We start from the raw sequence: 18,100 nt of genomic DNA on the forward strand, positions 1-18,100 counted from the left end.
CCAGTGTTTACATTTTGGACAGAGAAGAGAGATGGTCTGAGAGAGAAGTAAAAGTGAGTGCACATGAGATCCCTTTTCAGGCATTTGAACTGCCACTATCATCTCAGGTAATCTGAATAGTTCACATGATGGTTGGATGGGGCAATTTCTCACAGAGGTTAAACCTGTCAGTGACAGGAGTGTAACTTTTTTCCCACACCGTGGCTCATGATCCGTAGTGGGTTAACAACTCTTAGGGCCACTTCCAAGGGAAGAGCCCCCACTAAAGGTGCAGTACTGGGACTTCCCAGCAGTTGTTCTAAAATTGAAGAAGTGAAATGTGTTAAAAGCTAAAGTCCAATGGCCTGTATTTCAAGCTTTCACTGTCACTTATTATCTTTCTATTCTCACTGTTTTCCTACAGGCTTTGGGTAGTGACAAAAAAAAGATCATAAATGTCCTTCTCAGGGTCGTTGGGAGGATGAGAGTTTATATAGGAGTATAGTGTATGTAGTTCTATGAACAACTAAGTACAGTTTATTGAACACTGGCTTCAGAAATCAGGTGAAGAGATCAGATTTATTTTAATGCATTTGGTTTGGAGTTATATACAGTCGTGTGCGTAGTCATCTTTTGTACCAGTGCACTGTGATTTTGGTTTCCACAGCACTGTAAAATATCTTGGGATTCTCCATTTAAATTGTCTGCCATATGTGACATGTGTTTGACTGCAGGTTTAAAAAAGGATGCGTTGAACAGTCCTATCAAAACTGCTTGTAGACTTGTACCATCAGTGAGCGTGTAAGCCCCACATTCATTTTTTTTCTGAAAGTACAACTCCTCTCTCTTAATTTGGGTGCAGGATCTTCTAGTTAAAAACACAGGGAGAAAGTTCCTCAAAAGGTTTTCGTTCCTTGGGGGAAAGTTCCTGTGGAAACACACATTGCTTCCGTGTAGTGCAGAGCATTGAGCTTTTTGTCTCAGTGTTGACTTTTAGTCTTGCCACTTAATTCATCCAATTTGAATTTTCCACACTAGTGATTTCTTTTGAACTGTGATTTATCCGTTATACCACCTTTAAAATGGATACAATATAGGTTAAATTACGGAATCAGTTGGTCGTAACTTTGTATTGTTGGATTAGGGCCTAGTGCATTAGTCCATTTGGTTTTTACCCTGATAAATCAAGATTTCAAATGTAGGTAATGCAGAGTACTACTAATTTATACAAAATAGTTCAAGTGTGGCTTCATCTTTTGTCTTTTCCCATTTGGTGTATTTGCTGTGAAATCCTGGCAGCATACAGCATCTTTGATTTATTGTCTGATAAAACCAAACCATCCCCAGAGAGCATGTTTAAAGGGAATTATTACAAATCCAGGCTCTCCTCTGTGCATGTTTAATGATTTCTCCTACATTTAATCTCAGGGAAAGTAGGTTCTGATTTCATTGTACTAGGAAAGTCTTATCATGCTGCTGCGGCAAAGTGTTAAAGCTCAAGTGAAAGTAATTTAGCCAGACAGAATGTTTGACAGGTATTTTCTTTGTGCACTGTTGAATTACTTTACACACATCCTGCATGTAAAATTCTTTGCTCCCTTACAGACACTAACACATACACCTGCCTGATTGTTATTTCTCCCTGTGTTATCTTTTCTGTTTTACCTTTGGCACTCGCACACAGAAATGATCAGAAATTCAGCATCCTGTCAATATTCTTTTTCTTTGTTTTTCTTTTCTGTTTTATAGAATATCAATTTAGGATTTAGAAAGTCGTCATTGAGGCCACAGTTCACCTTAAAATCTAATATACATTTGTTTTCTGCATGCAGTTAGCTAATGTTCCAGTCTTTCTGATAACAGCACTGAATTTTGCCGTGATCACACACGCAGGCACAGGTGCACCCTCACAAAGGGAAACCAACACTAGTTATGGTTTCAAGACTGGTTATGATTTCACATTGTTCACTCTGAAGTGTGCATCTGTCTGTCATTGTAGACTGTGAGGTGTCAGCACTTAGTAGAAAAAGAAAGGGGATTCAGGATCCAGCACATGCACACAAACTTAAACACAGGAGCCTTCATTTCCTGGAGATTGTTATTCACTTCATCGTTTCCTTGTCTTTGCTAGCCTTCACTTGGTGAACCTTTATGTTTTGACAGTGTGGAGATTGCATCTCATGTTGTGAATACTGACAGAGTGACAGGTCTGAAGTTCTTCTAGTGCCATTTTCATTAACCTGTCTTCTTCATTGATTGGAACAAAGCAATACTTTCTAAGTTTTTAAGTGCTTATAGGGCTGAAGTAGGTATATAGGATAGCATAGAATAGAACAGAATAGAATAGCTCTTTTTTGTCATTGTACATGTACAACAAAATTAAGAGTACTCCACACGAACTGTGCAGGAGTAAAAAAAATAAAAAAATAAATAGTAAACACATCAGGAATAAAAAACTAGAGGAAGTCTAGAGGAATGTGTACAAAACAATAGAAAGGCACACAATGGAGAGCAAAGTGCTCAGAGTGGCCTGAGTGATGAGGGTTACTCAGACCATGGCACAGATTGGAGAGGTAGGCACGGGTGGGGTGTGGGGATAGTGTTTGTTGACAGTGCGAATGGCCCAGGGGAAGAAGCTGTTTGTGAGGCTGGAGGTGTGGGACCCTATTGACCTGAGGTGCCGACCAGAGGGCAGCAGGTAACAGGTGGTGGGTGGGGTGCAAGGGGTCACCTGTGATGGCCGTCGTTTTCCTGAGACAGGAGGATCTGGCGATGGTCTCCAGGGGTGGCAGAGGGCAGCCAGGGATTTTTTTTGGCTGTGTTAATTTACCCTCTGCACAGACTTCTTGTTCTCAGTTGTGGACCATGCGTACCAAACAACCAGGCAGTAGAAGAGCATTATCCCCATCTGAATAATGGGCCCAGCATAAAAGCAAATTTTTTCCACATATGTCTCTCATTTTGTTTTTTTCCCCCTTTTTCCTTCTTGTTTTTTGTTTTTTTTTTTGTGTATAAAAGTCAACAGTTTCCTTAAGACAACTAAAGATTATTATCATGGGTCAGGTCCATGCTAACATGCCACTGTCTTGTGTTGCTTATGCTATACTCAACAAGAAAAATTCAAGTCATGCCAAAATTATAATTATTATTAGTATATTAATTATATATCAAGTTATAATTATGGAATGCGATGGAGACTACCAAAAGTCTATTTGGTAGCCATCGATCAGATGGCCAGAACCTTCACCTCTGATTGCCATCAACCCCACTAAGCACCGGCCCAAACGCATGCCTAGGCAGGCCTCAGGCAGACCCAGGACTTGCTGGAGAGATTAGATCTGCTGGGGAATGTCTTGGTCTTGTATCTTCATGGGATAGATTCAACAAGGTGCTGGAAGTAAACTTCAGAGATTTTGGTCCATATTGACATGATAGCATCAAACAATTGTTGCAGATTCATCAGTTGCACATCCATGATGCCAATCTCCTGTTCTGCTACATCACAAAGGTGCTTTGTTGGATTGAGATCTGGTGACTGTTTGATCATCTGTTGGGCAGCATAGGGAACTCATTTTCATGTTTAAGAAACCAGTTTGAGATGATCTGTGCCTTGTGACATGACTCAAAATCCTGTTGGAAACAACAATCTAAAGATGGGTACACTATGGTCATAAAGAGACATGGTCAGTAACAATACACAGGTAGCCTGTGGCTTTACTTTATGAGACTTAATTGGTACTAAGGTACTATTCCCCACAACATTACACCACCACCAGCCTGAACTGCTGATAAAAAGCAGGATGTATCCATGCTTTCATGTTTTTCGCAACACATTCTTACACTAACACAAATGTTGCAGCAAACAGACTCATTAAACCAGGCAAAGTTTTCTCAATGTTCTATTGTCCAATTTTGGTGAGCATGTGTGAATAGCAGATAAAGTTTCCTGTTCTTAGCTGACAGGAACTGCACCCTGTATGATCTTCTAATGCTCAAAGTCAAAAAAATTACTATTCTTTCCCATTTATCTGCTCTGTTTTTCAACGTCATAAGGTCGTCTTGACCATTTTTACATGCTTGTAGTTCAAGTTGAGTTCTGTGTGCCCTGGGGGTTGGTGACATGTATTTGGCTGATTAGATATTTGCAGGTTTACCTAAACAAGTGAGTGTGCATTTATTTTATTTAATGTATTTTTGCCTTTACTATTATTTTTCAGTGATTTTAAAAAAGTAAAAAAAAAAGAAGTAAAATTGTCATATTTTTATGAATGGTCTTCAAACTTTACAACAATATACTACACCTTCAGGGACATTGGTACCCAGGTTGGGGAAGCATTTGTCCTTGACCTTCATTGTAAGGACCCAAGCTCAAAGTAATATTTAATAATAAATGGTATGGAGAAAGCAGTAAAACACTCATTTAATTTTTTTCAATACGACGCCCTGCAACGTCACAGTGAAATATATATACATATATATATATATATATATTTATATATGTATATATTTGCTCCAGTCTTGCCACATGATATGCACAATGACAGTGTTCTTGCTGCACCACTTGTTCCATGTACAATAGTAAAATAGGATTTAGTCAGTCCTAAGTGTTGAACTGTGTGAGGATAGCATTCTGAGTGACAGATTTATTATTGCTCTATTCTTCACAGTTTAAGTCACAGCTTCCTTGGTTCACCATCTGCTTGGCTCACTGAGTTGCTCTGTTCCCTCTAGTCTTGTCCCCCTCTCTTTCTCCACATTTAAGTTGTCACGACTTCTTAGAGCACTAATGGGCTGTTAATCTCCATCTCTCATCAGTTCTGTTCTGTTACGTTTTGTTCTCTTTTCTCTTCCCTCTTCCTTTCTTCCCCTTCTCCTGCAGTATATCACCAGGAGCACCTTCTTTGCTGGCTCAGCACTTCCCCTCTCTTTCCCCCTTGCCTTTCTGTATATACTAATGACACTGCAGCATTTAGGAGTGTTTGTGTGTGTCCTTGTGGAAAAAAGTTGTTGGTGTGGCAGTTTTTTGATATAGATATTGCAGATTGTTTGGATAACTGTAGACGGATGAGACGGATAGCCATCATGACAGATAGAGCAGAAATGGCGAGATGAAAGAGTGCAGCTCTTGGCCCTTCGGAGAGGTGTTGGCAGCGTTTTTTCCTCAGTTCACTGCACATTAGCTTAACAAGGCTGAGAACAAATATACTGACCACAGTTGAACACTGTTGAACTAAGAGTAGAGTGTAATGAGATCCTTTAAAAAGCTCTTAATAAGCTCTTTTTTTTCTCTTTTCTCTCTGCAGATGGAAAGGTGTATGCGCTGGGGGGCATGGGTGCAGACACAACACCACAGGCCCTGGTTAGGGTGTATGATGCAGAGAAGGACCAATGGCACCCAATGACATCTATGCCCACACCGCGGTATGGAGCCACGCCCTTCGTAAGAGGAACCAAAATCTACGTGATGGGTAGGAAATACATCATGCAGATGTTATACTGCTAGCATGTGCGTGTTAGCATATACTGACATTTACCTTAAAGCTGTAGAGAAATACATGACTTCCTGCCAGTGGTGCTCCATTAGGCTGATCTCTCTCCTTTTAGTCTCAGACAGCGTTGTCTTAAAGCTCCTTAACTGTCATTTAATATGTGCACCCAACCTTTAGATCACTGCCATCTTGTGTTACCATTTGGTATTTCTACTGAAAGCTGTTCTTACATCAGTCTCAAAGTATAGTTGTCTGTCTGTGAGAGTGTGTCTATCTCCTGTTTACAATGACAGAAGCTGGGCAAGAGGCCAGCAGTTATTTTTCTGGTGCTTTGCACATGCACATTGTGGACAAACTGCTGCTGGTCTGCTTTTACCACGCTCAGATCAGAAACACAGCTAGCATTATCAACTAAATAAGCTTCTGTACTTTAACTTTGTAACAGATGAATTTCCTCTTGCAAACCACCCTGCCTATCATGCATGATGTAGAAAAGAAGAAGTATGAAAAACACATTAATAAAGCTGTGACAATGAGTAAGCAGGGAACGCAGCTCTGACCATGTCAGGTCTAATAAAACAGGTGAACAGGCGAACAGGTGCAGGTTCAGCAAAGACTGATGTCTGAACCTGCTGTTTTGCCAAAATTCTACCTTCAGGTTTAATCCATATTTTAATACCACTAGTTGATATTGACAGTTAATCATTTCACGTACCTCTTATTAAATTCATATTTTAATATACTAGGCCTGTATGTTCATTTCGTCACTCATCCAAGTGACTTCTTCAGTCTCAGCTCACTGCAGGTTTCCCTAATCTTTTAAACAGAACATTTGCATAAGGACTGAAACTGGCACCAGTGCCAAACAATGGGCTGGGAGGTTTGTTTCTTGATCATTAATATGCAAAATGGCATGACCATCGATCAACAACCAATGATCAAAGACCAATCATCAATGGCCATGAGTACCATTCACAGATAGTTGAGGAATGGTTGCAATCACAGTATTTTAAGATGGTGAAAGATGTAGCCTTAGGCCCCCTCCTCGATTCAGAGATGGTCTTTCGCTTTTCACATAAATGGTCTCTTTGACTCTGTGCTCAAACCAGCGTTCCTCCCTGTCCAGGATGTGCACATCCTCATCAATGAAAGAGTGTCCACTGGCCTGTAGGTGTAAATAGACTGCAGAGACCTGGTCTGACGAGGTGGCTATTCTGTGTTGGGCCATCTGCAAAGCCAGAGGTTGTTGCATGGCAACCTCCTGGCACCTAACAGCATACACTACATTACTCTGTTTGTGCCGTGAGACCGAATACTTGGGGTGGACAATTTTTGGCGCAGCATGTTTTAGGTTTTGAAAGCCACAGAGTGTTTAGAGAAAATGCATCTCAGCTCTTTTCCCATGCTCCTGACACATAAGGGATCACTAAGGGTTTGTGCTTAGGCAGCAGTTGTCTCTCCTGGATTGCCTGGAGCTCTCTTTAGGTGCCTTCCCAGCTTCCCAGACAACAAATGTCCAGGTGGGATAACCACCTTTACTCAGGGAGTTCTTGATATGAATACAAAGCATGTTCCCATCATTACAATGGATTTTTAGTGAATGTGAAATTAGTCTTTTTCATTGGTTTTTCCCTTGGACCTCCCACAGGGATGTCATTTTTGTGCAGTTTCTTAATTATTGTTGAATCATGAACTTTGAGCTTAGCTGACACAAGTGCGGCCAACATATATCTAAATGTTGTTCTGGGTTCTTATCTTATGAGTCACTGATGCATCCTTGGAGTAATTTTGGCAGACCGACCACTCCTGGGAAGTTTCACCAGTGTTTCAAGTTTTCCAGTTAAAGGATAAAGGCTTTCTCTGTCATTTACTCGAGCGCCCTAAACCTTAGAAATGACTTTGTAACCCATCAATATTTTTTTGTTTAAAGTAATTGGAGGTTATTTCAACACTTAAAATTTTAGTGTTTAAAATGTGTTTACATTTCATTTCCAAATGAACTCTGTGAGTTTTGAGACACAGCAGTCATCTGTCAAATGCCCCCAAAAGATTCACATGTCCTCTTGTGCTGTAAGAGGGTTGATTAATGGGTCACTGTAACATGGAGACCTTTGTTTCAAACCAGTCTTTTTAATTATTACTTAATAATTACTTTTCCACAAATTAACCTAAGCCTATGCTATGGTATACTGCATATTACTGTAATGTTGTTATTATTGGCAACAAAGAAGCAATTTCTTAATCCAAACCAAATGACTGTGCCTAAATCTAACAGTTTTGTCACATATCTGGATAAGAGTGATCTTTATTGTTGGTGGTTGATGTCTACTGCTGGTATTGGTCATATCAGGGGGGTAAATGACCTAAATAGTCACCTAAAGGTCTTTTTGTACCTTAAACTGAGCTGATGCTTCCCTTCTATCTCAGGTATATGGAGCATAAATATTGGACTGACGTTCTGTTGGTAGGTAGAAGTTTGTCAGTTAATAAGTTTTAATCTTGCTTGACTTGATGGAAAAACAAATAAAAGTGAAATTAAGACAACAATGCAAAAGTGTTCTGATACAAGAAACACTGTGTTTCTTGTATCAGTGTTTCCTGTGTTTTAAAAGATTAATTGGGGAATATCCGTTTGCCTCGTAATGAGCTCTCCCACACATGAGTTATAAAGTGTGAGAAAACAGAGAGAGACGAGGTCAAAGCAGGTGGAGTTCAGATGGTGTTCATTTATCTGATGACTCAGTGTAACACTGATATATATATGGTGAAGAAATCAGTTTATCACAGGTCAAACAACAACATCCATCACCCTGACAAATGATTGCTGTCTGCCACAAAGTGACCTCCCTTTCATCATCAGGTAAACAAGCCGACATTTGGGCAATGTGGCTTCAAACAGAATTCTATATTCACGTAAAAACAACAGATGTGCAGGCGCATCCTGCACTCTTTTAGCACTGCATCATTTTAAAGGCTCTTTTTCTGACCTAAGTTAGACTTGAATTTAGGATTTTAGTCATGTTAAAGCAACTAAAGGTTTGTAAACTAATGGCTCAAGTACACTCTGTTACCTGTCTCTAAGACTCAGAACCATCCATGACTGATAATTCAGACATGCAGCATCTTCTCCTTTGTCTAAATGAACTCAAACTAAACTCAAACTAAAAAGAAGATGTGTTCAAAATGTGCTAAGACAATGCAAAGAAAAGTCTGGCAAACAGTAGAAGGGGGCGACCGTGGCTCAGGGGGTTGGGGATCGCATCTGTAACCTTCCCTGGGCTCTCTGTCCTGGTCGTTGTGTCCTTGGGCAAGACACTTTACCCTACTTGCCAACTGGTGTTGGCCAGAGGGGCTGATGGCACGATATGGCAGCCTCGCTTCTGTCAGTCTGCCCCAGGGCAGCTGTGGCTACAACTGTAGCTGCCTCCACCAATGTGAGAATGAATGAATAGTGGTATTGTAAAGTTCTTTGGGTGCCTAGAAAAGCGCTATATAAATCCAATCCATTATTATTATTATTATTATAAGAAATGGCATAGCACCTTAAATGTAATTCAGTGTCTGCTACCTATGATGTAACCTAACACTGAACACCACGGCCACCGGTCCAACACACAACAATACTTTTGTACTTTTAGGCAGCAGGCATCGTATGTCAAACTGCACAGTGTTTGTGTGTTTGCAGATATTTGTTGAGCAGTAAGAGATACAGCATTTGAAATAACGTGTTAAAAAAAATGCAGTCACTTTATGCTCTTCAATACTATCTCAAATGAATCAGGCTAACTTTATCCTGTGAAGATTGTCCTATAAATGATGTCTTTTGTATGTTATTGTTTGCTTCATTTAACTTAAAATCAGTTTGATGTTTGCAGGCATATTATGACAGGAAATAATAACTCCCACCACATGTCTTAAAGTTTATTGAAGCATTCCCGTTTTAAAATTGTGAGGAGCAGAAAGTAGAGATTTTGTGTTAAAATGTAGTGAGTAAAAACAAATGGCAAATAATGTAAAATAAATTCAGAAGTACAGATATCAATTAAATATGACACTTCTAAATAATTATAGTAACAAAATATGTGTACTTCATCTACTTTCCACCTCTGCTTGGTGTCCTGGACAACAAATGTTTGCATATCAGCTGCTTTAGTGGAGAAGAGGAAAGATTGGCTTCTTTAAAACCAACTCCTAAGTTTCAACAAAATCACATGGTATAGTAAAAATAGCCACAAAAACAAATAAACAAAAAAAATCCAAACACAAACAAAGAAAATCTTTAAGTTTTAAGTAGAAGAGTAAACTCATTCATGTTGGTGTGGCTGCAGCTAATGATGTCGGGAAGTGCATGGGACAGAGAAGTGCAGCCACGTGGTCTGTGCACAGATGGAGTTTAATGATATTATATCACATTAGACACAGACTAATTTGTAATATACCAAGAGAATATAAATAATTTATGCTGTTTTTTTAAGCTGTCTCTCTCTCTCTCTCTCTGTGACTGTAATGTCTTCTCGCTGGGATTGCGTTAAAGCTTTACCGTACCTTGTACATTCATGCTGCTTCTACAGCTGCTGCTGCACTTGAGGGGGTTGTTCTCTTCAGCGGGTGCTTGAACCTCTTTTCATTTAAATTCCCTGTGTTCCCAGTCAACAGTGGCCTTGCTGGCAAATGACGTAACTCACGAGGCTTCCTAGCGCTTTGAAATTCGTGTGCCTACGTGCCTACGTGTGTTCACAGTACACATCAAGGATTTTGCAGCAGCGTCGTGGTTGGCAATCAGCACACGTGCAGCTGAAAAACAGTTGTCAGCAAAGTGAAGGATGATGAAAAAGATTATTCAGTGAAACAAATACACTAGTGTAAAAACACACACAGCACTGGATGAATACTGCACCACACTTCATCAGCAGCAAATAATGATAAAGAATCTAAATCATGACAAAAACAAACATCTTCATTTTTACCACTGAATTTACTGCATCAGGTCAACAAGTAAATCATAAATGGTGTTTAACCAGCCAGCAGTCTGTACTTTCACCCCCAGTAAGAATCTTGGATAGCTGGTGAATTACTGTAACAACAAGCATCACAAATCTCAGAATGCACACCATTACACGGCAGTTTTCCTGCTTATTCTTTTTTTATTGGCAGTTTGGGAGACATCCAAGTGTTGGCTTCTGCTGGAGGCAAAAGTGAGAAATGCTTACAGCAACATACATATACCATTTCAACCATTTGTTACTGAACCACAATGTAATATATATTCCTTATCAGCCAATGTGGAACACAGAATGGACATGATTAAAGAGCAAACAATATGAAAGAGGACAACAGCAATCTGGCACAGCAGTAGCTAACTTACTCATAAAATAAAGTTAAACAAGATGTTTTAGTTAATAATAGCTACAACTGAAAAATGTATATTAGTATATTTGCTCTAATGAATGTCTATGTAAATTATTTTTAACACATGAAACAAACAGTTTTCCTTAAGATTTACAATGTGTAGGTATTTATTTAGTCATTTATGCGCTAAAGGTGGATCTCCTGTCTCCTCCTTACTTCTTTTAAATTTTAAATTTGTTGACAATTGACATGACAGTTTTGATCAGCAAATAGCTAATATTGCTACACCGATAGTATTGGTTATATTAAAAAAATAAGGAAGGCTCTATAATTTACATTTGTAGAATGCACTCCACACACACATTGTTTATGCTCAGAGATGTCTCGTTTATTTAGGGTTCTTTATGCAACAACCCACAGTCTGGTCAGCGCTGGTCTCAGCTTTTCCAACAACCCCGTCTCTCGTCTCCTGCCTCACTAAAAAGAGGAAAAAAGACTCATCAGTCCAAACACCGCCAGCTGTGTTCTCACCTGCCTCCCTGGCATTGCCCCCTTGAGCTCACTGCACCACTCCTCCCCTGCAGTTGAGCCAGGGAGCACACCTCTGCCACTATGTTATTTTTATGTTACCCTTACCCAAATGTTTACTGCGACTTTACTGCACCTCTACAGTGCTAACATGCTAATGTTTTTCAGATACCCACCTGAGACCCAACCTATTCATTTATTCTCTGTGTAATATCATATAGAAGTCTGAAGGTTAGGATTTGAAATCACGTGCGATCATATTTCACCAACAAAGTATACCTGGAGAAATTTAGCTTATGCCAATACTGGCTAGCTTGGTAAGCAGTGATGCTGAATGCGATACTAATATCACCTTAGGAGGCCATTTGATACACTGCAGGTTTTGGTGCTTGCAATAGTTTTTTAGTTTTGGATGCTTTAGTCTTTTTTAAAAATAATTGCTATGTTAATTACGCCAATTTAAAATGTTATGATGTTAAAATGGCTACAAAGCCCAGACACAGATTCAGTGGTAGCTAATGTTTAATTAGGTTGGTGGAGTTTACTGTTGCTACATTAACATATTTTAATGGATGTAATTTCACTTTTTCCTGTCTCTGTACAAATGTAGAGCCAAAGTATAGTAGGAATGGATGCTTGTTGTCTTCCACTGGTGACAGACTGTAATTTTAACCTGTACAGTAGTGACTGGTGCTTGGAGATGTGGTATTGATTGGTATTGGTATTACTGATATTGGTCTTTCATTCTCTAGGACTGTTGTGGATGCTCACAAAATAATTATTAATGATTAGCAGGATTAGTATTTTCTCACTAACTAGCTACAAATAACACATAGATAAATTGTGTTTGGAGCTTGTCAGCTGTTGAAACAGACAACAGTGAACAACACAGTTCATGAAACAGTCCTTTGATGCTCTTACATACCGATCCTAAATGGTGGTCTGCAAAGCTCCTTCATTCTCAGCATCTGTCAGTCATAACAATTAACCAAGTTGCTAATAAAAAAAAGCTATTCAGAAAATCAATTAACCGTAATTCATCTTCGTTAAAAGAACCAAGTAAGAAAATGGAACAAATTAAAATATTAATAATACAGTAAGGCTGATTATGCATGGGTCTCCCGCTATATGATTGTACCTTAGCGCTGGCTTCTACCTTTAGCTATGGAGGCTCATGAAGCAATGGGCTAAAGACTAATGGATTCTTTTGTTTTTTTTTGTTTTTTTTTATTGTCCAGATTTCTGTCTGTTATGTATAATCTACATAACAGAGATACATCTGTTATATAGATTATACAGATGGCTTATTTTTGCTGAGCTGAATTTGGTTTAGAATGCAGCTCAGACCCGTGATTATATGTAGATTTGTGCAAAAGCTGTCTCCTTCAGTAGTGCAGCAGTCCAGATTCTCTGTTTTACACTTTTGCCAAAATGTTAGTCTGTGGAGTATTGCAGCAACACTAAAACCATATGTGAACTATGTACTCTCAAGGAAAACCATACACAGTAGATTCTGCTCCAATCAACCAAATCTTTTGCATGGAATCTCTTTTTCTCACATGTAATGCTTCCCACACAGTTCGACTCTTTGTCTCGCTACTGCTATCGATCTCTCTGCCACTCTGCCCACTCCAGCTGACCCTCTTCCACTTTCTTCTCTCACTCCTCCACATTCTGTTCTTCTCTTTCTATAATGCTTTCTATAATTTCTCTGTCACTCTCTCATATTCTTTACATTTCCCCCTTCTTTTTCCGCTGCCTCCCTCCCTATTTGCCTCTCACCCCTGGCCCCCACAGTGCTGCGCTGCTTTCAACCCCCCTGTTCCCATCATTCAAACTCTTACTGCCCGCTCCACGCAGGCTCTCTCTCTCTCTCTCTCTCTCTGTCTCACAAAGCTTGCCTTCCCCTTGTAGTCGTATTTTACAAGGTTAAGTTATGATTTGTGGAAGTAAACAACTCCTAAGTGTCCTAGGGGAGCTCCCTGCTGCTGTGCTCTCCTTTCAGCCCAAAATGAAATGTGGTCCCAGCGCTGGTCTGTGCACTCGCTAGACTTTGACATAAATGCCAAGGAAACTATGTGACAGGCACTGGGGATTAAAAAGCAATGAAACAGGAAATGGAAACAGGGACAAACAGTGTCACACAGAAAATTTGCATTTGTCCTTGGCTTGTTGTTTGTGCACATGATAATATTTCTGGGAATATATTTCATTTATGAGAAGGGGCATGCAGTTTCCATGTCTTCATGATAATACACAGGTGACTTTGTCAGTTCGCTCACATTTCACTTCTCTGGATTTTAATAGAATCTCTTGTAATTGTAAAGCTTTGTCATAATCATAAATTCATTGAATCTCTCTCCCCTCTCCTCCAGGTGGTCGCCAGGGAAAGATGCCGGTGACAGCACTGGAGGCTTTTGACCTGGAGATGAAGAGCTGGACACGTTATTCCTGCATCCCCAGCCGGAGGGTCTTTTCCTGCTGTGCTTCAAATGAGCGAAGCCTCTTCAGCCTTGGGGGCCTCCAGCAGCCGGGGCCGCATAACTTTTACTCCAGACCTCACTTTGTCAGCACCACGGAAGAGTATGATCTGGATCAAGGTAAGCTGTTATTTAACCCTGAAGGAAGTCATGAGTTTAAGATGACATTTTTAAGGTCGAACTCAAGGGATGAAATACAGCCTGAAGGAGCAGGAGCTTTCTGGGTGATCCATTAAACTGGTTAGGCAGCGGTTTTGATGCTTTCACTCTCTCTTTCACTCTCTTTAAATGGGTTTGAGTATTGGAGATTAGCCCATTATAGTTAGATAGCAAGTATTTTGTAAAATTTTCTACCTGTCCAATAGTGCTATACCTGCCTGACCACCACAAATAAGGTAAATGGTTCTTATATAGAGCTTTTCTACTCTGTCTTGAGCACTCAAAGCGCTTTACACAACTTGTACATTCACCCATTCATATCAGTTTGCACAATGCACCCTTTTCTACTGTTTCTAAGTGCTTCCTAATTTTTATCCACATACATTCATACTCCAGTTGATGCACCGGAGAACAACATGGGGTTAGTATATTTGCCCAAGGACACTTGGCATGCAGACTGGACATGTATATTTACATAATTTCTTTCTCTTCCTCCCTCATTTTCCACCTCCTCATCTTTCTCACTTCAAGCATTATATAATGAGCTGAGCTCATGGCTCTAACACATGAAAATGTGCATAAACATGCCTATTTATGTCTCATATTGTGGCAATTACTTATTGTCAGCAGATCAGACACAAAATTCTCCCATCTCCGGACAGGTGACAATGAGTTGGCTAAAGAACAACAAGAAGGTTGTAAGTTAACATTATGGTGGCTAACATTAGGTTTGAGTATCCTAAAAATCACATTTTCCCTCTGAAAAACAATTTGATTACATTCTCACATCATAAGAGAGTTTATTCGCTAAGTGCCTGAGTCTATCATTGGTAGATCCACTTCAAATAAAGTTTCAATAATCCCAGCTAACAGCAGCTAACAGCAGTGCTTACTGACAGAAATGTTCAGGATATCCTCAACAACTCACCTCGGTATCGCTGTAATCAGTTTGTCATCAGTTTCGATGACACGCTGACTTATAGCGGACTCCCAGGACACCGGACAAATTGACACTGCAGTCATATTGACAGCTGAGGTAAATGACATTTGTCATACAGTGGCAAATGCATTTGAACTGGGATGTGAAAAAACAGAATTCAGTTTACGGCACTCAACAGACATGTGGAGTGCTCTTCCCACTCCCTTTCAATATGTAAATGAATCAGAACGGTAGCGATATTGAAATGTATTGATTTTTGTATAGTATTTTTTTCTCTTATTTTCTTTACTAAATGTACCTGTATATTGTGGTGGACAAATTTTACACACTGTGCCTTTAAAAAGGAGAAATTGCATAAAAGTTTAAAAGATAGATTAAACAGATATAAGCACAAACATATGCTTCCTTTCATAAAGAAAAAAATAAAACAAACAAAGAATAAATAAATAAGGAAAAATCACACACACATACTTGCAATGATAATATAACAAATTATGTATTTATGTATGTGAATTATTGAAAATGTCAGGAATATTCTAAATTATGGAGCCTTATATTGCGTTATCTTAACATATACCGTTGTCATTTCAGTCTTGTGTCACAGCAAAGGCAGATAGTTAGAATGAACCACGTGTCAGCCTCACATAACACACAAACCTTTAAAAAACCTACTCACATCCTTCCAGCTGAAGACTTCTTATCGGGCTTTTCTTTCTGCACCTTAGCTTGTTAAATGAGCTGCCAAACAAATTTGCACAGCTACGATCAGTTTGCACACTAGATAGCTAATTACCTGCTCATGTGCAGCACATTAAACCATCAACAACTTGCATTTCTCTCCGGCTGGTTAAGATCAAACATATGGAGCAAATGTTCCTCATTTCAGTGATTAAAACACACACACGCACACAAAGGAATGACGAACAGTGACTTCAGCGGGACGGCAGCAGGAGTGAGAATTTATTTTAGTGCGTTAACAATATAATGCTTTCATTATTTTAGTGTAGTGTTTTAATGTTTTGAAAATGGCTTTGCTTCACCGTCCTTTAATAGTGTCTGTTTAAGTAAAGAAGGATCTCTCCTTTAATATGAAAAGGCTACAGGATGTTTAGTATTATCACAAAATGCAATAAGTTTAATGTGTCAAACAGGAACAGAGAGAAACAAGGCTTTTTACTACAATGAAGGGATTACAAATGAAAGCCTGGTTTAATAAAGTACTTTCTCCAGTTGAGGTAACTAAAGTTCCATGTCCACTTTTAGAGCACTTCATGTACTTATGCTTGATAGACATCAAGCATATGTACAAAACATCATAATTCAAGATACCAGTTTCTTTCTCAGTTCCTTTTTGCTGCTGTGGTCTGTGTTATCATACCTCAGCTGGCTTAAGGTGTATAGGATCTTGTCTGAATACAATGTATACATGCAGCGGTATCCTGGTTTCTTTCAAAATGCTGCAGCTTACAGGCTTAAATGTCATTTTGTTTAAAACTAACATAAACACAGGAATGGAGTGCTTCAGAACTTGACTGTAAGCAGGATACTCACCTCCATATAAGCTCACCTAATGTGCAGTTCGTGTTATGGATACTGCTGTGTTGTGCTAGTGTTAGGGTAAACAATATTCACATTCTTTCTTCTACTCCATTATTTGAAACTGTGGCACAATGGATGGCTGCTCAAATAGTCACGTCCTAACTTAAATTGTATAGGACAGCGGTCCACAAGCCAGGCCACAGACCAGTACGAGTTGAGGTTCAGGTGTAAATTTATAGTTTTCAAGGTTTCTGTTGTCAGATATAAGCCAGTCTGTGGTGCAAAAAAAGTTGGGTACCGCTGGTATAGGACCCATGGAAGGAAATGTTATGTTATGTGGTCAACAGGGAGCATATATGATGAGGGACCCTTCTGAGGAATAGAGCAAGGGGAGCTGTGGCCACCAATGAACACTAGAAAATGTTCAGACATGACCTAGACCACTGCAGAGCCATTTGAGATATGACCCACCCAGGAGTAATTCAGACAAAGCAGTCCAGTTACTCTGCTTTATGAATTCCTGTATGCTTGAATAATTTCAGTAGATAAGAAGGAGAAGCTGCCTGGTAAACAGCCTAATGGAATCAGCGGTTGGGTATCTCACAGTGTGTGCTATGCTACCCTGGAGCACTTGGAATGGGGAATACAAAGCAGCCCAAATATGGGAAGATTATACATTAGTTGAGTCAGATCATATCAAATCAAATCCGCACTGTTGATGATGATGCTGCAGAATCCTGACCAGTGAAAGAAATGGGCAAACGCTTCTACCACACGGTTTGTCGATTGACTCACTTTAAATGTTGCTGCATAAAACATGACTGAACAAATGCATGTGTGCAATGTTGGCAATAAATCTGATTTGAGTAATGACAACACTTCAGGCGCTTAAAGGTGCCCTTAGCTGCTGCAAATCTGTCAATGATTTTAATTTTTTGCTTTATTAATACCTCAGGAGTCAAAACAGAGTGAATCATTAGGATTATGTGGGATATAAGCTTTAATTAACCCATATTATTATTTAGTGATTTTGTGCAAGGATTATAACATATGCTCCAAATCCCATTTGAAGCATGAAATCAGAGTGTGGCTCCTCACATATACTATTAAGCTGTAATTAAGTCTGTTGTAGGCAAATGAGATATTTGATGTTACAGAAGGGTGAAAGCTGAGTGAAACGTTTTTAATATAGCACAAACAGTTTGTGTATCCTCAAAATCCACACATTTTAAGTAAAGTTAAGGGGTTTAATGTCATGTTGAAACTAAGCAGCAATATTGCCATAAACAATCTTTCATATATGCATATTTCTCTGGCACTTACATTCAGCAGGGAGCTTGTGGTTTAAGTGCAATGTTATACTGACTGTCAATCTGATTTGTAGACGTTTATTGCAGGATGTGAAGCCAACTGCATCAGTCATTTGTTCTTCTGCAGATAAAGCCGAGATCTGTTTGTGTGCCTTCGGTGACAGATGATGATTCAAACACTGTCACCTTGCAATTCATGAGAACCCTTTCAAATGTGACATTTCAATCATGTGAGAAACATGGTCTTTAGCTGTCATCTCTCTTTCTATATATATATATATGTGTGTGTGTGTGTGTGTGTGTGTGTGTGTGTGTGTGTGTGTGTGT

General features: G+C 39.4%; 1 protein-coding gene across 2 annotated transcripts in view; it reads left to right on the forward strand.

The window, feature by feature from the left end:
- The window catches only part of LOC102289338 (kelch domain-containing protein 8B), a 231,930-nt gene that overhangs the window by 160,239 nt on the left and 53,591 nt on the right, over nucleotides 1-18,100 (forward strand). For both annotated transcript variants that reach the window (XM_014338677.2, XM_005938079.2), the window contains 2 exons: nucleotides 5,283-5,447; nucleotides 13,721-13,945. In XM_014338677.2, the coding sequence (XP_014194163.1) occupies nucleotides 5,283-5,447; nucleotides 13,721-13,945 (390 nt within the window). The remainder of the gene's footprint in view (nucleotides 1-5,282; nucleotides 5,448-13,720; nucleotides 13,946-18,100) is intronic.

This window comes from Haplochromis burtoni, unplaced genomic scaffold, assembly GCF_018398535.1.
Source record: "Haplochromis burtoni strain Fernald_Lab_line unplaced genomic scaffold, NCSU_Asbu1 Contig_246, whole genome shotgun sequence".
NCBI lineage: Eukaryota > Metazoa > Chordata > Actinopteri > Cichliformes > Cichlidae > Haplochromis > Haplochromis burtoni.